We start from the raw sequence: 26,968 nt of genomic DNA on the forward strand, positions 1-26,968 counted from the left end.
TTTCACATTTGAAGACATCCATACTGCCAAATTGACTAGCAGAACTCAATAAACCAAATAGACCACTGAAATGTCTCCTTCTGCCACCAGCCTCTTGGAAAGTGGGAAACAGCAAAAAAACAGCAAGCACAAATATGACAAACAAATGAGGTCATCAGATCAGTTATCAAGACACTAGACATTTTTCACAACTATCTGCCACTCATCTTCACTTGTGAAAGTAATCTATTAAAAGACATATCAACACACTACTGATTCTAAGTTTAATTTTTAAATTTTTTTAAGTATTTAAGTAATAGAAGGAAGAACAGTCACAGTCCTGTGATTTTTTCTTCAAACTTTAAGCATTATAAGAATCACAGAACTGTACAGAACACAGAATCCTTTGCATTGGAAAATACCGTTGATCATCACATCCAATCCTTAACATAGGACTGCCAAGGCCATCACCAAACCAATGTCACCAAGTACCACAGCTACACACCTTCTAAATCTATCCAGAGATGGTAATTCTACCAAAAGTCCATTACAGGACTTTTTCACATTAGTTATCCCTGCAACTGCAGCAGCTAGTATATAAAGAAGTCTTGAGATTGAAAAAAAAAATCTCTTTGGTCACTTTCTCAAAAACTTAGAAATCTCACAGTGGAACTTGACAAACAGTTATGATTGCTTTCAAACGACAAAAAAAAAAAAAATCCTTACATTTTGCCTTCATGGGGATCTTCTTCTCTTCCCTATGAGAAAATTAACATATCAAGTGAATGACAACAGTACAACTCACTTTAAAAAAAAAAGTCGTAAGACCTCCTGTATAAAAAAAAATTACCTTTAGATATCTGAGGCATTTTTTACCTAAAAGACTTGCTGCAGCTCTATGAAAAGCTTCCCTCTTCATTCATTAGGTGAAAATTCAGCAAAAATGTTATTTCTGATGATTACTTCATTCATGATTCAAGTCCTTTAGAGGCGGTAACTTTTTAGAAAGTTTCTACCTTCTCAGCCTTCCTAGCGTTAAATTACCACTGACCTATCAGTCCACAGATCAAAAGTCTAGTATTGTCACTTCAGTTTAGCTATTCACATCCGGACACAGGCATCAATGAGAAGCATCTCAAGTAACATTGCTATTGGCAAAACACACATGCTGTGTAAGAAGATATTATAAAAAAATCTTTTTTTTTTCTTTTTTTTCTTCTCACCAATAAATTTTTAACCCAAATTTCATCCTAGAATAAAGAGAAAGATCTACCACAATGCAAAATTACATTCTGCTGAGTTAGCGAACTTTTCATGGCAATTGTAAAAATAAACACAATTGAATGATTCTTCACCAGGACAGTAGATTTTAGGGAAATGCCCAGTAAATTTACAGTACTATTTATTTGCACTTATCTTTGGACAACATGAATAAACATTTTCTGATAATAAACTATGTTTAAAACTTTGTTTTAGTTTTTTAGAACTACTAGATGAATTTACTAGATTCAGAAAACTACACAATTAGAAAACAGGCAATTAAATGCCACTAGTTTTTGTTCAGTATTATTTTATAAAAAAATCCCATTCATTTAAGAAATCTGAATACAAAAATTACTTACCACTTCTTCTACCAGGTCTTCCACAATAAGACCTTGTTCATCTGTCCGCAGGTTTGTAACCCACATCCAGCCATCTTCCAATTCATTATGGACAATAAACATGTCTCCTTTAAGGAAACTGAAGAAGGTTACAGCAAGATTTAAATCAGAGATACAATCATAATTTAAAGTTTAAAGAACACAATGAATTTCCATAAAATATTTGGGAAAACCTATTCGTAAAAAATGCAGGAACTGATATTACAAGCACATGGTATTTTTCCTCACAGTTAAGTAGCCACATATACAAGTTTTCATACTTTTGATTTATGTTTAGTATCTAACATATATTTCAGTGCTCTCAACTTCAAAATGTGCTAACGGATAAAACAAAAATAGCTAAAACACAGTAATACTGTTTTTTTATCGAGAGATCAAATATGCAACACAAGTAAAATAACCCTTAGCAGTCTATAAGAAAGTAATGTTCCTTTCATTGAAAAATTACCTTGCATAATGCAAGTTGTAGAATACCTATTCATTATGTTCTCACATATGAAGACAAGTGATGCAAAGAGAATACAGAGCAGTTGCCAGAGATGCCATGCAATTAGCTACAAGCATAAGAGGCATTAACATTCAGAATCAGAGAATCACAGAATCAAATGGGTTGGAAATTACCTCTGATATTACTGAGTCCAACCGACTACCAAATACCACATGTCAACCAGATAATGGCACTAAGTGCAACATCCATAATCTTCCGAGACAGTGATTCCACCACCTCCATGAGCAGCATTTCAATGTCTCATCACCCTTTCTGTGAAAAATTTTCCCCTAATGACCAACCTAAAGCAACCCTGTAGACTAAAGGGGAATTTAAGATTATGTTCTCTTATCCTGCCACCTGTTGCCTGGCAGAAGAGACTGAACCCTATCTGGCTACATGCTTCTTTTAGGGAGTTGTAGAGAGCAATGAGATCTCCCTTGAGACTCCTTTTCTCCAGACTGAGGCCCTGCAGCTGCTCCTAATAGGACTTGTACTCCAGATATTTTACCAGATATTTATTACCCTTCTCTGGACACACTTCAGGACCTCAATGTCTTTCCTTGAATGGCCCAAAACTGGACATGGTTCTCAAGGTGTGGCCTCACCAGTGTTGAGCACAGGGAAAGAATGACCTTCTTAGTCCTACTAGCTACAGCACTGCTGATCCAAGTCAGGATGCCCTTGACTCTCTTGGCCACCGGGGCACAGCTGGCTCATCCTCAGCGAGCTGCTGAACAACACCCACAGGTCCATTTCCACTGGGCAGCTGTCTAGGCCTGCAGAGAGTTTACTGTGGCCAAAGTGCAGGACCCAGCACCTGGTCTAAGGGAGTTTTAATTTCTGGAGACTTGTGTAAGTTACTCCTTAAATATTAGGAACACAAACTCAGGTCACATGAAAACCTTTCACTGCAGCACAGAACTTTTAACCATGTTTCATGATGCATTGAGGTACAGGAAAACCAATAAAGAGTGAAGCTCATTAACTACCATTGCAATTAAAAATTTCATAGCAAATGTCTGTGGCATGGCTCTCATATGAAGTAGGCTAACAGAAAAAACAAACCACTATTGAAAACAAAGAATAAATTCAACTATTCAGCTTTAACAGGTAACAAACAACAAAAGCACCCTCCATCACTGCATAGTTACTGCATGGAAGACATGTTGAAATTAACTCAGTAATACTTCAAACTTAAGAAATATTTATTATGATATTAAAATTCTAAGTCAAAATTCTCTGAAATACATAATTACTTCAAGAGTATATTAATTCAATCTAGAACAAACTTGAGAACTCTGGTCTCAGCTATGCCATGAACTGAACTATTTTAGCCATGTAGACATCAAAACACCAACTCTGCATTTCAGCTCTGTCCTAAAAGAGGAAGAAAATGTTTAATTGCCTATAATTTTTGTTATGAAGCTGACAGGTGCAATAAGACATGTAAAAGATTATTTTTTGTTGTTCTCCCACACAGTAGGAAGCCTTAGTTGCAATGTGGCATTAGAGAGCCCGTTCCCAGTCTATTACCTTAGTAAAACACATAATTACAAAAACAAATATCCTCATATCATCCTTTAAAGGATCAGACTGGACTGTGAGTCCTGGACTAAATTTCCATCCAAATGAGGATATAAAGCTCTCATACGATAATAATCTTAAACCTAAGAAAATTCCCAATTCAACTGGTGTACTACATCAGTTTATGAAATCTGTTGCATTAGAGAGATCAGAAACCACCACAAATCATTTTCAAATCCTCCTATTTTTTCAGCAGGAAAAAAATTATCTCAAAAAAGCAGTATCAATCCCAAGTAAGCAGAAAATGGTCTTCTACTGAAATACTCACTTCTTCCATTCTTAAATTTGTAAGTAGCCAAGGCCCACTTTCTCTTTCTAGTAATCTGAATTGTTTCCCTCAGCTACACATCTAATAGTTCTGTGTCAGTTTAGAAAAAAACCTAGCTCATTTCTTTCACACACTCAGATAAGGCATTTCCATACAGAATTCTTTGACACATAAATTTGTCCTTTTGGTAAAAATCTAGGGCTTTATAAACATATTTCAAAATTATAAGATTTTAATTCTATATACCTTTACGTACCTTCCATTCAATTAATGCAAACAAATATACCAAGAACAAAATGTCTTACTCTTATTTCAAACCAAAGAACAGAGAGATATAATCTGTTAATCTAACCACATCAAGTTTAAGATGCAACTGGAAAATATTTGCATACAAACACCTACGTAAATTATAACTATTTATGAATACTCTTGAGAATTTCACAGCTACTGCTGTTACTCAAACATACCTTATTTCATCAGTTTCTGGCACTTTGGTGTAAGGCAGAATTGCTCGAACTCGCCTTCTGTCTTCCACAGGCTACAGTTTAAAAAAGAGCAATGTTTTTTTCTCTTTACTCTGTACTGTATATTCTATACTGTAGAATCTTTTTCCCCAGCCTTATGCTATTCTGAGGCAAAGAACAGAACTTATATCCACCTTGCCAGTTTTTTATTTCCAAAGCTCAAAACCACTGTCAACTAGAAACATATAATTTGTTGAACTAAGAGCACTTACTTAAAATTTTTTTTCACTTAGAGTGGAAATAACATCCCGAATTTTAAAATTCAGAAACATCTTTATTCAGGTTTCGGGTTTTGTTACAGGGGATATTTTGCAGTGGTTTTTTATCATTTTAATTACTTTTGTTGTTTTAAGGATGGGCATGTGAAAGAAACCTTGGTTATCTACAGGATGCATTTTGAAACTATTGCTAGATATCCAAAATGTGACAGAATAGTGATAGTTACAGAGTAACAGTGCTCTTTATTACAAGAACTGAACTTTATTACAAGATAACAAGTATTGTCTTGTTTTCTCTGTCTACTTAAAATGATGTTACTACACTGTGCAATAACTGCAATACCTATATCTTCCTCATTATGTATTTTTATTAAATAGCAATTTTTTTCATCATTACTTTGTATCAGTAAAAATGCATTTTTATACTCCCTATAGTCCCACGTATGCCTATGCCAAACAACAGGAAACTTTCTAAAATTTTTTTCCCAAAGAAAATTTTGAATTGTGATTAAAGTTACAAACGTTTTAGTAAGTTGGTCTTCAGGAATTTTTTTTACTTGCCTCTGGAGGTGCTACTGGAAATAAGAGCTTTTCCCCTTTCAGCAAGCAGGACACATGACTGTAATAACCGATCAGGTCTGAGAGTGAAGCAAAGCGACGTCCACCAATGTAGTAGTCTCCACACATGGCAATAATCCTGTTAATAAAAAAAACAGAAGCTTGACATTAGAAAAAATTTTGCTACCAATTTTTTTTTTAAGAAAAGGAGATTAGCATCACGTTTAATTCTTAAAACAGCGCCTACATTCAGCAAAATACAGTATTACATACCCTCTGTAAACATGTAAAAAAAACCTAATGAATATTTTATCAAAAATATTCATACATATATTTTATAAGCCACCAGTTTTTTATCTAAAGAAAGTGCTGATTCACAGAAAAAGACAGCACATTTGTCAGAACTAAATGAAATAAAAAAAAGTAAGCGTGAACATCCTGGAAAACTGAAATAATGCACTACTACACAACAGCATTATTACTTGTATCATGCACAACAAACACCTTTTATAATAGGCACAAAATGAACAAAGTAGCAAAGTACTTTAACAAAAAATTACTACACCTCAAAACTACACAATGCGGAAAACAAACACCATCAAAAATTAGTCATTTCGTTACAGTTAGTTTAGCATCCATATTAAATGTTAAAAATTTATTTTGGAATAATCAAAGTATCTCCTGAAACTCAATTTAAAAAATTTATATCTAATGGGAAAAAGCTCACACAACCATTTCAGTAGTTAATGCATAATCTGAATTAAGCTGTTTCTTCCAAGAAGTAATGTAAAATGCATACAAAGATGAATCTTCAGATATTAAGTCCAAGCTCATAAGCATATAACACTGCAACAGAAGTCAGAAAACAACGCTCAGGACATATGCTGAAAGCTGTTTCCAGCAAACCTTTCAATTACTAAACATATAATCTATTTGTGGCTTTTGCTTTGGGCTTTTTTTTGCTTGTTTGAGGTTTTTTTGTTTGTTTTGGGAAGTGTTTGTTTGTTTGGGGTGTGTTTTTTCCCCTCAAAATTAAGGAAGCAACAAGGCGTGCTAACACTTTAACTATGATAACTACAATGATTACTATGGAACAGACACAAAACAATCTCTTTCACTGACTAATGAAACCTGCAGGGTGCTTTAAGTCTACTCAAACCACTTTAGGCAAGCTTCTCTATCCAGATATTTTTGGTTTCCTCACACTTCGGTTCTTCACCCTACAAAGTAATTTTAAAGTAGCATGATTTAAAACAACCAAACACAAGTAAAAAGCTGTACAATTAAAGCTTTAAGAGCCAAAAATACTGCATTATAATGCAATCATTGTTCACTTCATTGTGTTCTGAAACAAAAAGTAAATAGATCAAAATAAAACACTTAATTCTCACCTAAAATGATTGACATTTGTTTTACTAAGGAATGAAAGCACAAATGAACCTGGTCTCCGATCACTCTCTCGAATAAGGTAACTTCCAGGTTTTCCCGCTTGTCGAAGACGTTCTTCTGCAATTGTTCTGTCAAGTTTTCCATGATACCATCTGAAAAAGAGTAACAATGGGCATCCTTAGAACTTAAGGGTTTTGTTTACTTTCAGAAAATAGACCTGTGAAAGGAAGAAAATCTTTCAGTCAAAACCCATATAACTCCAAAACTTTGTGAATCACATTGTTACAAGTTCAACCTCCTAGATGACTCATTTCCAAAAACAGTATTTTTAACATAGCAGAGTTTTCCAGATAACCTACTTTCCCCAAGGAACAACCCTAAGAGGCAGAGACTCTACACATATCATAGTTTTTATCTCCTCCTTAATTTGTTTACTTTTAAAAAACAGAAACTGAGGTGACTGACCTGGCTTGGAATTACTGTATTTTAAGCCTACGAAGATGTCAGTTCAGGCTCAGTATCCCAAAAGCACAAACGCAGAAGTGAATTCTACCAGACTGTTCCTCAGCTGACAGTGATGCTGCTGCAGCAAAGCCAGTAAAGAATTGGACAGCAGTCACCAGGCCACCATCCAGCCCCAAAATCAACTTTTCTAATCACAATGTGCACTCTCTCAATCAAAAGTGAGTGCTGATACATGGCAATCACAGACTGCAAAATATGACAAAGGAAATCTTTAATCTACTGCTGCCATTCAAGCATTCAATCACCTTTCTCAGTTTATTTATACAGCCTGTGTCAGAACACTTGTTCTACTTCAAATGATCAAGATTAACTTGTTCTTCTTTCAAGAAAGTAGTGATATAGAGCAGTTTTCAAAGACAGCCATTCTTCTCATTACCTTCACCAAGCCACAGCATGGTCCAGAGCTATATATTGCAATAATTCATTAGCTCCTCCACCTAATTTTGCTTGATCAAACCTTTAATTTTTACACTCAGAAACTGTCAGCTTCAAAACAGCCAGTGTTTTAGACAATTAAAATCCTTCACCCCTTCAGATCACATACCATTTAGCTCTAAAACTTCAGATTGTTTTGTAAGATTCACAAACATGCAGTTTAGAAGATATGTAAATGATCTCTTGAATCAATATATGCAAAAATATCAAATACTTCACAGCAGACAGCTTCAAAATTTTAAAAAATTAAAAGTTGAGCTGTTGATAAAATCTGAACAAAAGCAATTTTTTTCTACGAAATGGAAAAAAAAAGCTTTGAGAGCTTTCATCAGAACAAAACCTTGATAAACCAAACCAAAAAACACCATTTCACCAGTTGGAGCAGCACAAGTATAAATACTGTTTAACCTGACCAACCTGGGTGCTTGCTAGTATTGCTCCCCCTTGCTTCTCTTCCTCATCCTGATCAAAACAAGCTAAACCAGTAGAAGCACTGTTGTGTCTGTACAACATTTAAAACTTGCAACTACTGCAGACCTAGTTAAATCAGCAAGAGCCTGTGTCATTCCATTCCAGAGCAAAGCAGCTTCATTCATGAGCAGAAATCTGTCATTCAGAGACAGACACAAAGAAATGGTCATGCCTTCTCGACAAGGAGAGTCTTTTAGGAAATGAAGCAAAACAAAGACAGCTGATTATCAGGTAAGATTAAGATTAAATATTCTGTGTGTCAGTGTGCCCAGCGCAGCTGAAACCTGAGTGAGTTTGCTCCCAGCACGTTGCAACTGGCATTGCTTTCCTGGACAGACTGACTTTCATGAAGTATATAACTCCTCAACATTCCATTTCTATTCTAGACTAATAACAGATTAATTGAGTTTTTATTTGCTCCTATTTATCACACACTTGAGGAAAATAATCTTAATTCTATTGAGAGACCCATTGCATTAAAATGCCAAATTTAAAGAAAGGCACAATTTCAAAATGAAGAAGTGAGAGTCTCAATAAGAATGCAAATTACACAAAAAATTTTACAGAATAAACAGAAAGGCAGGAGCAGATAGAAGAATTTTTCTGTAAAGGATCAGGATTTCTAACAACAACAGCACAAATTTAGGTGCCCCAATTCTCAGTTCAGGAGCTTCAAACAAAAAAGACACCCTTGTTGCTGGTGATGGCAATATACATATATTGTTATATGCCACATCCTTTAACACTGAACAGGCTATACTTTGTCCCATTCAACACTTTTATATCAAGTGTACCAGGAGACATTTAATACCTGGTAAAACATTTAAGGAAAAGTTTGGTTTTGGAAATAAAAATATTAAGTTAACTTCTGAGTGCAATTACATTCAGTGTCACTGAACTCACATATAAAATGTTAACTTCTGATGCAAAAAACCACTGTATTTACAGCTCACACGGCATTAGTGTAATGTACCAAATTACAGTATAGTACTAGTCACAGAAATAAGCATAACACTAAATTTAATACAAATGACAGTAAAGCAGTCAATATTGAGCAATGACATGAGAAAACAGCTCAAGTGATATACTCAGGAAACCTTGTAGATTTTACATATCTTTAAAAAAATAGGATACACATTTAAGTGCAAACTTGTATAATACCTTTAGAGTATGCAAAACGGTTGTCAAGAAATAACTACATTTTTTCAAAGAGCAGTTTCATCAATACATAAAAACAGTTTATTCACATAATACATAATCCAGGAGCACTGAAAGACATCACTGTCAGAATCAATGTCATATAACCCATCCTGCTATCACCAGTTTTCAGTATTATAGAAAAATACATTCTGCAACTTCCCATCATAATCTTCAAGGACTTTGATAGCAAACAGTAAACACTGTTTTACAAAACTGCAGTACTCAATCTCATTTAAGGGTTTTGACTAATCCAATGAGCACTAATGAAAGATTTTAACATCTCTTATGCTGCACTACAAAGAAAGATCCATCCAATAGTCAGTTTTATCCAAAGAAAGTAGAACAGAAATGAGTAAACTACAGAGCTAGCCATACTCCTAACTAAGAGAATAGAACACAGAACACTCTGATGGAAATAAACAGGCTACCATCATTTCTGAAATGAAATAAAGTGACTCCCAGATCCTTTCGTTTTAAGCTCCAATCAGGTAGTTGAGTGAAGCCTGAGTATTTCGGCAAAAATACATCACAGGAAACCACCTCTCCCTCTGAGTTTTCTACCTCAAGATTTACAACTTCAATATTTTGCAATCAAAACAATTTCAAATTTATTGTTTTCAGTCCAAAGCAAAGCCAACCATAGAGATTCTTACTGGATGCAAAAGGAATTGCTATGTATGGTCTACTATAAGTCTCATGAAAGGAATTAAATTTTGGATGTGAAAGTATCACATTAAAAACCTGCCTAGCTTATCATAAATAAGTTGCCAAATGACTGTGACTTACAAGTTCTTACACTCAAAATTCTAACGCACTACTACTTAGATGTACATCCTCCATCATTGCCAAAGACAAGATCCCTATAATTTCTCATCAGTCATCTCTGCTTGTTTGCCTGACCCTACCTAGGAACACTTCTGTATTTCTAAAATTACCTTTGCATTTTTTTTAAATGCTGACAATCCACTCCTTTCACTGTGTTTTGAGCAAACATAATTCAATGACATTCTGAATCACAGCTAGTACTCTAACAATGCAGTTACTGTTATAACATGCATTGAAAGAGAGTAAGTATAAGTAGCCTTGCAAGCATATGTTATAAAATTATTCAACTATAAAATGTCCTATCAAATATAGACTGCAATTAAGGTGTTTTTTTCTGTGACTACCTGTTTAACTTGCCTGCTTTAAGAAACCTGTGTAATTGTTCTTTATTTTGCTTCTACAAGAATACCAGTAAAAGGCTTCCATGTTTCAGAAAATTGTCAAAACTGTGCATGAAAATACTCCCATCTGCCAGTTTATTTCAAAAACAACATGTTCAGAACTCCAACTCTATCTATCACAATTCAATTACAACATGCAGACAAAGACACAATATCACAAAGAGCCTCTATATCCACACATGCAACATACAGGTGCACAGAATGGTGCCTATACCACCGCCACACTGAGTGGCTGACATCCATAGGTCAAGTCATGAACCTCATGGAATGATCTGCACTGCAGTCAGAGCTGCGACCTCTGGTCCACACACAAACAAGAGATCCCTGTATTTTCCCAAGCTACATGGAAGATGTTGGGTAGTCACACCAGCCCCATTAGGCCCAGCCAGCCATTTCTACTGTCAGGAGGGATGCATTTATCAAGTTCGCAGTATAGCTATATGGCTTCTGGCCCCCACCACCACAAGACCCGTGCAAGGAACAAGCCATTCACAAAAAGGCAGTAGATGGTGAATTTACTATATGGAAGGAGGCAGCTGGTATTACATGTAGAAGCATGTCACACTGTACAACCAATCTTTATTTACATATTTCCTTTTTACATGTGGGAAAAGCACGTGTGAAGTTTTGCCACACAGGTACACTGCTGACTTTGTTCACATCCTCACGCCCACATGCTTCTCTGCAGAGCTGCTTTCCAGCTGTTTAGCCCCACCACGTGCTTAGTGTTACTACTCCCTAGTGCCAGAGCTCTGTGTTTCCTTTGTCCAACTACACAAGCTGTCCCGCAGCCCAATTCTCCAGCCTGTCCATATCACCCTGGATGTCAGCACAGCTACCTGATGTTTCAGCTTCTCCTCTTTCAATTTTGCATTATCTGTGAACTTGCTAAGGGTGCATGCACTCTATCTAAGCAGGTCACAGTACTGGCCCATGAAGGCACCCTAGGGAATACTCCCAGTAATTTGCTTCTATCTGGACTTCAAGCTGCTGATCACCATGCTCTGTTCCTAGTCATTCAACCTGTTTTCAATGCACCTCATGTCATTTAACCTAAGTTATACTCCATCAGTCTGCCTGCAAGAAGACTACGGAAGACAGTGTCAAAAGCCTTAGTAAGTTATGGAAAACTCTCTCCCTTTCTCCCCCAAGTCAATGACTACATCACAGAAAGCTCTTAGGTTGATTAAGCACAATTTTCCTATTATAAATCCATGCTGATTACTTCTCACCACCTTCAGCACAAAATATGATTAAAAGATAATAGCATTTAAATATATTATATATTAAATATATTAAAATTTAATAACAGAAACCTTTTTCTGTTGCATCACTAACAAGACTGATAGAGAAAACATTTTATATAAAAATAAAAACTATTCAAGACCACCTTCAGTCTTTAAATAGTGCATAAAAGTAAATAAAGCAGGTCAAGTGTATAAACTCTGTCAAGCTCTGAACATTTTACTAGTACTGACCATACACTGGAGGGACACTGAGGAACCAACCCTGCAATACTTATGTGCAGTACAAAGACTATGTTAAAACAAGATGTCTTCTCCTCTCTTCCACTATGCCTACCAGCAAGACATATTACAATATGCTTATTTTTCTGGGGAGAAAGATATGAAAGAAACTGGAAAACTACTATGGGAATTTTGCAGATTTATGCTTGAACCAAAATACGGAGTCCTATTCTGAAGAGACCTAAGCCCTCACTAGAAAATCTGTGTTCACCCTTCCTTCACAACCACAGAACATATAGACAAAAAAACTTGAAAAAACACAGTACAGTATTACACTTCTCAATGGGGTAGGCTAGTAAAAGAACTGCCAAAGTCCCACACTGGTATTATGGGACTCAATCAATGACACAAAATAAAAACTAAATAAAGAGCATGTAAAGACATTCTGGTTACTGTTTAAACAAAATTATATTCTCCAATGTTAACTAGAAATACTGACTAAACTACTGAAAAATCATCCTCAAACTTCTGGCTTCAAATGCTGTCCTACTTCTGGTTTTATTTATCTAAAGTTTTCATTTACTTATGAACTAACACACTCAGTTTACTTACTGCTTCACTTCCTGCAGTAGGTTAGGTACAATATTGTTTCACTGTGTTTAACCACTCATTTAAGACTACTTCTAACACCACACAGCTCACCGGAAGCAGCCCAGAATACACTACCCACCGACTTTTGAAAAACAAGGTGTTGTCTTCCATGCACAACAGGAACTACTGAAGAAAATCATTATCTAATAAAGACAATATTCTATGCTAACTACATTAACTGTAAACAAAGAAACCTCACACGCTAAAATCTATTGACATCCCATTTCATTTTCTTTATACAGGTACCTAACTAAACACACCAACATTATTTCCTGATAATTTATAGTGCAACAGATTCCTTCATTAGTCTGGAAAAAGGCCTTCTGCAATTATTCAGAAAAATTTTTTTCTTGAGTTACTGAAACAAATGCAGAACTTTCAGCTTGCCACCTCGAATACTCATGTGAAGATACTAGAACTTCACTGTATGATGAGGAAAATGGTCTACTTTAATGAAATCCATTCTTATTCGTATTTCTCAGTCTTCATCTTCAGTTTTTTCTTATTATGCTGCCTGAACAAACTCCAAGAGTGACTGTAAGAATATATCTGCTTTGGGCAAGATTTGTTTTAACCAAAGAGTATTTTGACAGTCTATTTCATTTTGCGTGGTTGATCACTTTCAGATTTCAACTGATTTCCATTTCAAACTGATAAGCACTGCTCAAAAAACACTATATGAAAATGCAAGTTTTGCAGCAATACTGGAATGGCTCCTGCCACATTAATGCAATGCTAGGACAGAAAATAATTTTAAATCAAATACATAAAAAAATCAGCATTCATTCATTCATTAAATCCCAAGGCACTTCCTTATGCTATTTGAGCCTCTGTCTGAGGTCTGCAAATGGGGCAGAAAGCAAGGGGAAAGATGACCTAAACAAACTCAGCATTACCTTTATTCCCTAGTATCCTGTTCATCCCACCTGGCATTAAGCTGCAACAGAAACACACGACTGCTGTGCTCTCTAAAAATGAAAGCGCACACACACACACACACACACATACTGAATAGACAAGCCTCAAATTAGCTTCACTCCAGATCAAAGATTAAAAAAATCAACTACTGTGAGATTCTGAGTTTGCGAATAAAGAGAAGGTCTTATATGCTATATTCCCCAGATCTCCCTGAGCAAACCATATTTACAGCATCCTCATGGGAAGTGCAGAACCTGCAGGTGCTTCATTTCCCATGTCTCTGTACTAGTTACTACAAAAGCAAGAATGCCAAATCTACACTATTTCAAAGCATACTCATGTTTAAAAAAGCATTTGTAACATCTTTATAGCCTAAAATTGGAAGACTAGGAACTCATATTGTGTCTGGTTTGTGTTTGAGCCTTTTTGTTTGCTTTGTGCTTGTTTTTTTAATCTGCAAAACAAGCTCATAGAAGCTTGTTATAAAGGCTATTATAATTTTATGTCCTACTTAAAATGAAAATGGCTCCTGAAATCGTAAGAGTACGTAACATAATCCCAAAGTTAACTCTGCTAGTCAAGTTATGACAGAATATAAAGAAGAAATCCAAAATTTCACACAGATTATTAGTTAACTTTCTACCTATCTAAATATGTCTCTTAAAATACAACTGTATGTTATTCCCTAAATTATCCACTATACGCAAGAACTACAAAAACAACACATTTATAGAAATTATACTAATGAAAAAATGCAAGCCTCTGAAACCATTTTAGTTTGGGGAGAATATGATAAGGATATGGAAGAAAATGCTTATTTTCTATTCTAACACACACCTTGGAAGTGCTTTGAGTAAACCTGCAGATTTTCTATAGTGAAATCCAAAGGTTGTATTAAGAGTATTTACTAATTACATGGACTCTATATAACATTATCTGATCTTATATTTCACACAACTTAAACAAAGAACTAGTCTGCCTCTAGTGGAAGATTCTTTCTAGTACCAGCACTAAAGGAATCCAAATTAAAGTGATGTACGGATAAATACAGTAAAATTTAATTATAAGTTTATAGTTTATTCCAAATGTCTCCTCTCTCCAAGCATAACCTTTATGAAAACAACTTTAAATTGGCTGAGCAGCAAGGCAGTTAAAACATTTAAAAAAATAATCTCTCTGTTAACACTTTTAAAATTGAAAATTATTTTAATTCCTTTTAAGTCCATGACTCAAGACTGCCTGAATTTTTAAAAAGATCCAACAAGTGGGCATTACTTTGGCTGTTTCTATATGAAATGGAAAATATAAGTTATCTTCTTTTTTTTTTTTTTAACAGAAAGCAATGCAACACAAAATGATGACATGGCAAATTAGGTCTTTTATACCATGGATGGGGTTTTTTTACACTATTTACAGAAATTAAGTTTATTACTCTACCGTGAAGGGGCTACCAGTGACTGGAAACGTCTCCCCAACAGGTAGTTTAAACGATAACCAGAATAACTCACTCTTCCTGGCAGCCTCTGCAGTACTGCTATGAAAACTTGCTAAAAACTAATTCAGCCGCCTTTTTCCCGTGAGCTGATGCCACTCAGTACCGGAGGACCAGCTCCCCGTGAAGGGGAAGGAGTCCGACCTCCCTGTTGCCGCCGTTCAGTCTCCTGACTTGCGGGTGGGCTGCGCTCCATAGACCACGGGCAGTGTCCCCGTGAAGCAAACTTCCTGCTGGAACGGAACAGCAGGAGGGAGGGAAAGTGAAGAGGTGGGACGCAAAACTTCTGCGAGACTGCCAGCCGAGTTTGACACACTGTCTCCCCGGCCAGCGGTGGGGGCCAGGGGGCGCGGTACCCACTCCCCACAAGGATTGAGGCGGGGGCGGCGGGTACTCACTGATTGGTGGGGGGCGCGTTGAGCGGAATGGCCACCTCCTCTTCCTCGTACTCCGGCCCGTCCAGTGAGTCTCCCTCGTCCACTGTCCCCAGCCCCCCGGCCAACGCTGGGGGGGGCGGCAGCGGGGGGAAGCCGGGATCAGCAGCCGCAGCGGCCGCTGGAAGGGCTGGCCCCACGCCCAGCTCCAGTAGCTCCAGAACTGAGCACAAATCCGGCCCGCCTGGGGGGCCGCCGCCGACAAGGAAGGAGCCTTGCGGCTCCGGCGCCCGACCGCGGCACAAGGCGGGGCAGTGCCCCAGCTCACCGGCCGCGGCGGCTCCCGCCGTCCCGGCCACAGCACCCGAGCCGCCCTCCTCACCCGTGGCCTCGGCCGCCATCATGTTGAGCCTCACCGGCAGCTTTACACCGGGGAGGAGGCGACAAAGGGGCTCCGGGCTCCGGGCCCCTGCCCCCACCACGCCCCCCCCCCCCCCCGACCCGGCAGGCAGTGGACTGGGACGCGGCTGAAACTTCCCGGCAGAGACGGCCGGGAACAATGCCCGGCTGGGCGGGGGCTGGACCGCTCCACAGGGCCCTACGCGGCTGCCTCGGCCCGCAGCCGCCCCAGGGAAGCGCCGCCCGCCCGGGGAGCTCCGCGCTTGCGCGGCATCTCTGCGCTTGCGCGGGCTGCGCGGCCCGGCCGGGCCAGGGGGACAGGTTTCGTTCCGCGGCCGAGGGGTGGGAGCGTGTGGTAGTAGGGTGATTCACTAGTTTAACACAACGTGAGCACAACACAGCTCTGAACCCGTATGATCCAGGACCAGAGCCATGCCTTTTGAACACCTACAGGGATGATGACTTCATTACCTCCCTAGGCAAGGCGTTCCAATGCTTGACCACCCTAACAGTGAAGAAACGCTATTGAGTGTCTTCCAATCAGCTTATTCTGTAATCTGAGTCTCCTCTATCTGGGTTTGAAGCCGTTTTGACTGGTCCTGCCATTGCAGATACAATAGAAGAGACCAGTCCCCACCTCACTATGCCCTCCCTTCAAGTATTTATAAACCAAGTGGAAATGTTTTTGTCAAGGGAGCATTACACTGGATATTAGGAAAAAATATTTCACTGAAAGGGTCGTCAAGCACTGGAACAGAGTCCTGGGGCAACAGTGGATTTGCCATCTTTGAAAGTATTCAAAAACCATGTGGATATGGTGCATGAGGACATAGTTTCATGGTGGACCTGTCAGTGTTAGGTTGATGGTTAGACTCGATGATCTTGGTGATATTTTCCAGCCTTAATGATTCAGATTCAATTCTAACAGTATTTAAAAATACATCCTAGTGGTACTGTTTACCTTGTAAGAACTGTGACTCCTTGTCTAGTTTACTCTGTACTTCCCTGAAACTGTCTTTTGTCTTGTTACTGAAGCTTGCAAGCTCTCAATCCCACTTTATGCAAATCTATACCTACCTTCACCATCAACCATTTTTCTCCCTAAAGTGGATTATTTGGTACATCAGCTTCAGTTCACAACTAAATACCTCTGGGATCAAGAAGACGTCATGTGATTACCATTACCAGTCAGTGCAGTATGTAGATATCTTTAGATTTTGTATTTTTCTCCCAGTGTTAAAAGAGCTTACAAATAGCAGCACGTTTACACTTGCATGTTTCTCTACAGTTCTCAAAAGGCATCTAAACATTCAGGTTTTCAAAGCTTTGCATTACCCAAAAGTATTAAGTGAATTTTTCCTGAGGCAACTAAAACAAACTATTGCTCCCACTTTCAGAGCTCTCAAGCTCTGTTTATCTGCTGAAATTGTTTCATATCTTTCCTTCTGAGGGCAAACTCTGCTTCCAACTTACACTACTATGACATGGGGAATTATGCTGGTTTTGTGCCTAGGGTCACAGTGAAAAGAGAAGCTGGCTTTAGCCCTCAGTCTATATCATTGTAATACACCCATTTACTGCTGGTTTTCTGCTTTAAGAAATTGTAGTTTCAAGGAATATTGTAGGCACACACATGCTGCTGCTCTCTCTGTGGCTTTCCCTTTACTGCTTCTTGCTTTTTTTCACAGATTTCTAAACAAAATAATTTTAACCTTGTCACTGTAGCAGTAGCAATAAGCCAAAATACAGAAATACAGTGTAAATATTTTAAAGATTCCCTTTATGATAAAAGATTTTCTAAGTGCCTTCAAGGGCAGCAGCATGTGCATGGGGGTTGGAAGGACAGCTGTGCTAAGATTTTCACTCAGGAGGGGGTAATTGTGTACAACACACTTTCAGGAAGTTTATTTTGGTGAGAACAGTTTTAAATTTTAAAAGGATTCTGTGGAGAAAGAGCTCCTAGTAATGTCAGCTGAGCTATTACCTCTCTGTGCACCCGACACACCTCTTCTGTTCACTTCGCAGGCAAAGCTGCCATCCTGAGTTAGTTGGTGCTCGAGGTACTACACATCAACTTGACTGCCTCTTTAGAATCATGAAATATCTCAGATTGGAAGTGTTCTATAAGGATTGAGTCCAACTCCCTGTTCCTCTCAGGACCACTCAAAACTACAGCTACAAGCCTTCGTGGAACTTTTTTATAAATGGATGTTTTTGGATGCTAGGGCAAGTGTAATAATATTTTTCTTGATATTTCTTGAGCTTCTGCAAATATGTCTATTCTGAAATCCCTGGTATAATTTACACTAGGATAGTCAGTCCTTCATCCCTGCTGTGTCAGAATGGTGTCAGGCTAGATTCCGTGAAAAGTACATTTGCATGTTCCCTATTTTGAGCTAATGTAATAGTACATATTTTGAGAACAGTGGCAGGGGGGAGTGTTCCAGGCAGATGTATGCCTTATTAGGAGCTCAGGTGTTCAGGCTGGAGTCACTGAGTTGTATGGCATTGGGCAAGTAATTTGAGCAAGGTTATTCTTTCTCCATCAGTAAAGTAAGAAGCTATTTCACATATATGTCAGAGAATCAATTAGGGTTTTTTACAAAATTTGAAAGCTGGTAAACATCCTAATTATTAGGGTGAAAAGCCACATAAAGTGGCTTTCAGTTATTAAAAGGGAAGGTATTACTTTTATAGTAGATACAAATACCACAAACATTCCCTTTCACTCCTTATTTCCTGCCTCTCTCTATTTGCTTGAGCACAGTTTCTGCCTTTCTAAAGTTTTATCCCATTTCAGAAATTAATAGCAGTAGGGGAATTTTCAGTCTTTCTGTCATAGGACAGAGTCATAAGAAAGCAGCTTTCCTGTAATGAAGAACCTGGAATGCTCCAACTATTCCAGTTCTTCCCCTTGTACTGCCACAAGTATAAAATGAACCTTTACAGAGTGTTGCTTCTCCCTACCTGCATAGCTGTCATGCTACATATATTGCTTTTCTGCTTTTCATACACTTGCCATGCTAGCAAGGAAGTTGTGGGTGCATGGGGGCTGGGAGGAGACACAACCAGGACAGGTGACCCCAACTGTCTAGAAGGGTGTTCCAGACCATATGACATCATGCTCAATGTATAAAGTAGAGATAAGAAAGAGGACGAATGAAAACATTCGGAGTGATAACATTTTTTTTTCCCAAGTCACCATTACAGGTGATGGGGCCCTCTCTCCTGGAGATGTCTGAACACCTGCATTCCCTTGGGAAGCAGTGGATTGATTCCTTGTTTTGCCTGTGAGCATGGGTTTTGCTTTCCCTCTTAAACTGTCTGTATCTCAGCCCATGAGTTTTCTGGCTTTTACCATTTCAATCCTCTTCCCAGTCCTACTGGTGGGGCAGTAAGCAAGCAGCTCCCTGGGGCTTGGCCTCTGGCAGGGTTTTTAAACCATGACATCTCTTTAACTGTAGTAGTATACAAAAAAGTGCTACATGACTGCTCTATCAGTCTTGCTTAGTCACTGTGATCCTCTTATTAAAATTGCATATTATTGTCTGTGTTTAAATGCAAGAGAAACCTTACTATTTATACTTACCTGTATTTATAATTTATGCCTTCATAGAAAGCATGTTTGCATTCTCCCATGAGCCTGTATATACCGACTCCAAATACAGATACACTGAACAATTATGTTATGTTTTAAGAAACACTAAAATTATCCTCATCTTTGGAAGCTGATTTGTTAGTTATTGAGTTTTTTCCATAGGAAGAAATGAAAAACTGAGTTGCAAAGGATAGCTTTTTTTTTTCCATTTTAAACATGACAGTATTTGCATGTAATAATTTCTGGGCTCAGTTAATTGCATCTAACTTCCATAAAGGTTCTCAGTAATGATGGAGCTTAGGTTTCTACAGTATATCTCTGGCTGTTGATGAACAGAAGTTACATGTTGACAGACATCTTAGTATTACTGCAGCTGCTTAGGGATCCTTGGGGTAGTGCTTATACAGCAGTTAGGGGAAGGAAAAAAGGTGATAAGCATGAACAAACAGGAAAATATAACTATACTCTTAATACCTACAGAACTTCCTCTGAGAACAGTGATGTAACTGCACAGGATAAACCCAGCTGTTGCATGGAGGACTGTCTTTCATTACAAATTTGGCTAATTTTTGTGCTGTTTACTTGAAACTTTTTAAATAAAGGGTTAATAACACCATTGAGGAATGCATCATTCTCACTCATTTCAATAAAAAAAATTTTCAGTTTGTGGTTATTAGTTCCAATGGCTTAATATAAAACACCTACCTATATTTTGTATTTAAACAAAGGATATTTCTGTCAGGTATAGCTATATGTATAGCGTATAAAAATCAATAAAATTCTTTAATGCATGTATTAATCATATTCTGCCTTGATGATAGAAATTTATGTCTTGCTTAATAGAACAATTAAAGAATAAAACTCTAGATGTAGCTGTAATATAATTTAGTGTAATATATAAGCTATAGATTGGTCTTCTCAAGGAATGTTTATATAATGAAGCTTACAAAATAATAATAGTGGAAGTTATTTTGAATTTAAAATTTTCGTGTAAGTTACCAGGAAAAAATCTTTTTAAATTATATTTTTAAATTAATGTTTCCATGAATTGTGTCATTGAAAACTGAAAAGTAAGGAGAAAAAATGCTGATTCATGCAACAGATGTTTCTTTATCTAAGGTGTAGCCAGATCTAATTTCCTGGACATCAGATCTATATGAAGCCAATTAAGTTTTAAAATGTCTGCTCATGTGGTGCCATCAAATCTTCTGTATGCACTTACTAACTGTACAGAAACTATTATTTGCATGTGAGACTTATAAAATGTATTTGCAAAATTAGTGACTTTCTAAGGTAATATTTACACATCTAAACCATCCATTCTGTATATGAAGATTCCTATTTCCTTCTGTATATACTCACGTGGAAAAAGTTCCCTCATATGTTACACTGGGATAGTTTAGGTGTCCTATTGTTCTACTTACAGTTTGATTTCTGTATGTCTTCCATCATGGGGTGAAATTTTCCATTAAGATATGTTTCTTAATTTGATTGTTAAAATCCCATATGGTAACTCCAATTCTTAGCTATTTTTTTAGAATTCCATGGCTTAGGACACTAATCTAACTGCAAGATTAATAGGTAAAATGCTGTGATTTATATTATGTAACTGCCCAGACACCTAAACTTCTTGACCTTATTATGTGTTAATCTAAACATTTACTTCTCACATAGTCTACTTATCACTTTTTCCATTACTATTGTGTTGATTGCTTGTGATAGAATTTACTTGTAAGAATTTACTTGTATGAAACAATTTGTTTAAGCTGGTTGTATTTCTGTTGTTGACTTTTAAATCAGTTCCAGAGCATGAAACTACTAGGAGTAGGAACATACGTCGTCTATATTTTTAAGGAGTAACTCATTCTAGAATAACCTAAACATACTCTCACAGTGATTATTCAATTTTAACTTACTGTGGATTGAATTCTAAAAGGTATTAAACAATTAAACTACCTGTCATTTCACTGTTATATTTAAATCAGAGGTACCTAAAGATTTAATGGTGATAATACTTTGAAAGGTATAGAGGTCTTATGTATATGCTTCGATATGAGATTCATGATTGTTAGGAAAAAGGGGAAGTTCAAACATTGCATGTGTGGCACCTGTTATATGGGGGCAATTACTGTAGCAGTACTTAGCTACAAATAATAGTAGTTTAATTTGACATTGAATTGGTAACTCATTAACACTGATGAAATTTAATCTAAGGTTTTCCAAGATATGCTGGTATATAGTTGTTCATTTGCTGCTTTTTTGGTGCCCATGAATAGCTTTGCAACCTTCACTGATATTGCACAATTTGTAGCAATATCCATTTCCTCATAAGGAGCAATGACACTTTGATTTTTCTAACTTTATTTCTGTAAAACAGTGAAAGATGAGCTGTTTGGAGAAGTATATCAATCACAGAATATATAATCTGAATATATGAGGCTTTGGCTGTATTTTGGAAATTGTACTGTGTAAACAGCAGTATATGTGCTTATAAAAGTAGCAGGGTTGTCTTGGTTTGGGAAGAGTCTGCTAAGGAAGGCAGGAGCCTCCCCTGAAATGGAGAATGCAAACCCTCCCTACCCCTCCGAATTGCTATACATTGTAAATTAAGGGGCTCTCAGGCAAAAAAATAGGGGAGCAGGAAATAACAATTCTTTAATAGGGAAGAAAATTAAAAGGATAAAATAAACAATGCAGTACACTGGAACAAAACTGACAGAGTCAGAACCCAACCTGACACCCTGTGGGTCACAGTGTTGGTAGCAGTCCAAGTGAAAATGCAGCTGCAGTCCTCCTGAAATGTCAGGGGTGGTTCTGTTGGAGCAGGGGGTCCTGTAGAGAAGGATGTATTCTTCCTCCGAAGATCCAGTGGAAGAAGAGGCAGCTGCTGTTCCTCTGAGAAATCCAGTGGAGAAAGCCGTGCTGGTGTCTCAAAACCTCTGGCTTATATCTGGGTAGTAATGCTTGGCTCCTCCCTCTGAGTGGAGCATCTCACAATGGGATGTTATAGTTCTTATCAGTCATGCAGTGACATTCAATAGCCTGTTATCAACAGATGTCCCCTCCTGATGGAGGAGTGATTGTGGTCACTCAAAGAGAGAGATAAGGCAAGCTGCCCACTTGACAAAAGATAATCTACCATACAGATGGTAATGGTATACATCTTGCATTGCAATCCGGAACAAGGGTTTAGCACAGTGAATAGAAAATTAGGAAAGGCTAAATACTGGTATTCTTCTAACTAATGAGAAATTGCAGTGTACATGGTAAAAATAAACAAGGAGCTGCCTTGGCATACACAAGGAATAGGCACATTTAGTCCCTGCAAGAGGTGGGCATAGGGGCACCATGAGGGGAATAAAGGGTTCTGGCTTCTGCTGAAATTCATGCCAGATGGTGGTCAGCAATTCCCAGAGGAACAAATTCAGACTGGCAGATTTCAGACAAGGTTACAGTCCCTTTCTGATGGATTTATAGCTGGCAGTGGTCTTCACTGGTCTTCACAATGTACGTATTTGAGCCTACTGCTCCATGTTTTAAATCTGGTTTTCACTGTAGGGAGAGATCTCTCTATAGCAGCAGATTAGCTCATGTTACATCTGCACAAGAGAAGACAGTACCCCATCTCACTCAGAAAGGATGCTTCTTAGTATTGGTGCTTCTGAGGTTTTGTGTATTAGCAGGGGAGTGGAGGACTGACAGATCACCTCCTGTGGTACTACTCTTAATTGGGCTTGCCTTTGAAAGCCTGGCTATTTCATGCCTCAGTTAAAGCAGATAATAATTGAAGGAGTTATGGGCTTGTGTATGTGATTTACAGCAGTGCACATGATACTATTCCAGTCTACAACTGAACTCACATATCTGTAACTCAGATAATGTATTCTTGTGGGAATGAAAATTTGCATTGACATAAATTTGTTTAGTTACATCTGCCAAACTATCTATTAATTCTGCATTTTCCTTCCTCCTTTGCTTTCTCACCCTTCCACTCTACTGTCCTAACAGGCCAATCCGCCTATTGGCATCACCTTTGTTTCCCAGGGAATAGAGTACCTGAACAACAGGAATGCTTGACATTACCTCCTTGTGTGAATACCAGCATTTGGCCATATTCTGCCTTTTTCTATCCCTCTGTTTGGATGCCAGCATAGCAAAAATATACACTATTTTTGTTAGAGCTTTACCAGACCTTATCACCTAACTTAAGATCATGGATATCAGACTCTAGGAAGAAATTAAAGTAAATCCTACCTGTCAGGTACAGAAAATATGGCATATTTGAGAGTAGTAGGATGTATGTGGAGAAGTAAGGTCTCAGATTAATTGCTATGCAGTGCTATAATGAGAGTACTGTACCAACAATTCCATAAGCAGCAGTATGAAAACCTTATAATCAATGTCACATCAAGAGTTTTGCACATTGCCAGCTGCTTAAGATCTCAAATTGCTGAGACTAATTGAAAAACAGCAATCCTGTTATCATAGGCTTTAATCCAGCCACAGGGTACAAAATACCACGTTTCAGATGTAAAAATTACTATATTAAAGCAGTAGGAACTGCCTGTCTCCATCTTGCTTTCTCAAATACCTTCCAGGGTGATAGCAATTGGTATGAAGGGCCAAGACACACCCACGCCTAGAAGGAGAGTTACTTAGATGTGTCATGAAACCCATTATCACACTTTCTTCCAATGGAAGGGGAAGAAGGGAGATGGGAAACACTGTTCTCTTAGGGGTTTTTTTGTACCTTTGCTTGTATACTTTGTACCTTCAGTTGTATTTTTTGTCATGTCTTCCTCTGCCTTCATAAAGAGTTACATTTTCCTTTGCTGTTTTGTTGCACAGATTAGCAAAATATCTTTCGATATTAAGAATCATGTATAATGATGAATTAAACAGGCCTCAAAAGGAAACTTTCTCTTAAATCAATACCATGCTGTGATTATTTTTAATTGAAAGATAGCACCAAGAGACCTATGCCATCTTTATGTACCTTTATTTTAAAGGAAGAACAGCTCACCTATAATCATGTGTATCCAATATGGCACATAGGCTGTACTCTGCTAATGGAGGTGTCTCCGAGATGGATTGTTCCACAGCATGTTTTAAAGAAGACAGAAAGAGAGGTAGAAAGGGATATACTTCAAATATTTAAATATATATATATACCTCAAATAACTAACCACAAATTGCATTCTGGGAAAACAGAAATTGTACTAACATTCTCCAGAGGTTTTAGTGTTACAGAAATTTGATATTGCAGACTCTTCTCCAAATCCAGAAAGTCACTGATGTTAACTGCTTTCATTGCTTTATTTTGTTAAAAAAAAAAAAAAAAAAAAAAGGCTAACAGAAATTCTGAAAATTGTCAAGAACATGGAAAGTTAACTCAGCAGTTCATGGAATCATAGAACAACAAAATGGTTGGAGTTAAAAGGGAACTCAAAGATCTAATTCCACCCCTTTGCCATGGGCAAGGACATAGTCCAGTATCCCACGTTGCTCCAAGGCCTATTCAACCTGGCCTTTAACAATGCCAAGAATGGTGCAACCACAGCTTCCCTGGGTATCCTGTGCCAGGGTCTCACCACCCTTGCACTGAAGAATATTTTCCTAATATTTAATCTAACCCTGCCTTCTGACAATTTAAAGCCATTCCTCCTCATCCTGTCACTCCATGCCCTTGCCAACAGTTCCTCTCTAGTTCTTGTGAGCCCCTTTAGGTGCTGGAAGGGGCTCTAAGGTTTCCTCAGAGCCACTTTTCCAGGCTAAACACCCTCAACTCTCTCAGCCTGTTTCCATAGCAGAGGAGCTGTGGCTCTCTGACCCACATTGTGGCCTCCTCTGGACTTGCTCCAACAAATCTAGATCCTTTTTATAATCAGGACCCTAGTGCTGAACACAGCACTACAGGCAGGGGACAGATAAGCAGAAAGCAAAGCAGAGGGGACAGATAATTTTTTTTTACCTATTCTAAATAATTTTATTTTTCAGGAACAGATTCCCTCTGCTCATAGAAATGGAGAATGAAGGGTGAAAGAAACCTAAGAAATCCAGATGGAATGTGTCATTCCTTAAAACCTGTTTAGGTAAGATAAGGAGCAAAGCCTGCTAACAGTATGACTGTATAGACCTGCTCAGTTTAGAAGAGTCATTTCAATGGAACATCAGAGTAATGCAAAGAAGTCAATACTGAACTATTTTAAAAGCTTGTGGGACCATCATATTTTCAAGATCTGGAACAATGAAGGAATGTCAACTCACCATTGTTTTGATTGCTTAAGATTCTCTTGCTTTGGAAAATAAATGTTTATGTTAATTTGAAATAGTTTAGTTCTGTTCTGATTTTCATGTTGCACATAAGTATAATATTTTGTCATAATTAAAAAGGTGAATTCAGTCCCTTGAATTTTCTTTTTCAGATATTTTGAGAAGTTAACACAGAGCAAAGCCAAATACCAAAGCCTCTATGTGTTTAAGAAACATTTCAACCTTTTCAGATTTCCACTCAATAAAATGGCGTTATAGTCTCACCCTGATATAAGCTGCTTTCACAATTGGTTTCAAATAGGATCTGATTTACTACAGGCTTTCTGTAGTGAAAACCACATGCAATTTGACTCATAGTTAGAGAGGACGTGTTGCAGAATTGCTAATGCCCTCTGAATGTATAATTATGCTTTTTGGTTTTGGTTGGGTTTTTTTTTTTCAATGAAGATCAGTGTGTCTCTTATTCAGAGTATGAAAACTGCGTGATAGTATGCCATGAATGTATCTCCCCACATGTCATATCTACTGGCATTTACATAGAAATAATAGAAGAGATAGTTGTAAAAGCAGATATTGAAATAATCCTAAATACTGCCTAGAAGAAAAATTTTACAAATGCTCCATCTGAACATTGCTCCATATTGCAATCTTTCCTTTAAAAGAACTGAATTATTTCAGTGCAAGTACCTATTTAAAAAAACAAGCAAACAAACAAAACCCCCAACTAATTTATGCAAAAACATTCAAATCCTGTGCAGTGAAACATGGCACTAAATCTATTGAAATGTTCCTCTAAGAGCAGGCTAGATTCTCTAAAACCAGTATGTAAAACAGTGGTTATTTGAATAGCTGTGAGATGAATATAAAAAGGAGGTAACTGAGGAAGATGAAGAAGAGACTGGATAAAGTGCTTTAAATCTATGTCCTCCTATTAGAAGTACAACAACAGCAAAATTATATATCTTGAATTATTAATAGCAAGTTAATTTTCTGCTCTTGGCAGTTAATACTTGATTCTCGTTGCATAAGTCTCGGGTCAGCTGTCTGTCTCTGCCCCGAGATGTGTGGGATGGTTCTGAGGCAGCCCGCGCTTTTGAAGAACGAGTCTGAACTCTTCGCTTTTTCGGTCTTCAGGTTGTTTATTATTTCTTATCTACAAAAATTTTCTTTTTGCCCAGCCGAGATCTGCTCAGCAAGGCAGCCACAGGCACTCTGACCACCCCTGAGGCGCTGTCGTCTTTTTATACTACGAACTACGTACATCATATT

At 37.7% G+C, this 26,968-nt stretch overlaps 1 protein-coding gene across 3 annotated transcripts in view; it reads right to left on the reverse strand.

Moving 5' to 3' along the window:
• The window catches only part of RASA1 (RAS p21 protein activator 1), a 48,116-nt gene extending 32,283 nt beyond the window's left edge, over window positions 1-15,833 (reverse strand). The window contains exons 1-6 of one of the 3 annotated variants that reach the window (XM_063181501.1): window positions 15,454-15,833; window positions 6,674-6,823; window positions 5,286-5,421; window positions 4,450-4,520; window positions 1,602-1,719; window positions 706-737 (exon numbers count right to left, since the gene is read on the reverse strand). In XM_063181501.1, coding sequence (XP_063037571.1) covers window positions 706-737; window positions 1,602-1,719; window positions 4,450-4,520; window positions 5,286-5,421; window positions 6,674-6,823; window positions 15,454-15,833 — 887 coding nt within the window. Of the gene's footprint in view, window positions 1-705; window positions 738-1,601; window positions 1,720-4,449; window positions 4,521-5,285; window positions 5,422-6,673; window positions 6,824-15,453 lie in introns of those variants that run through there. The other 2 variants (XM_063181503.1, XM_063181502.1) reach the window with 2 other exon arrangements.
• Between the last annotated feature and the right edge of the window lie 11,135 nt (window positions 15,834-26,968).

This window comes from Melospiza melodia, chromosome Z (genome assembly GCF_035770615.1).
Source record: "Melospiza melodia melodia isolate bMelMel2 chromosome Z, bMelMel2.pri, whole genome shotgun sequence".
NCBI lineage: Eukaryota > Metazoa > Chordata > Aves > Passeriformes > Passerellidae > Melospiza > Melospiza melodia.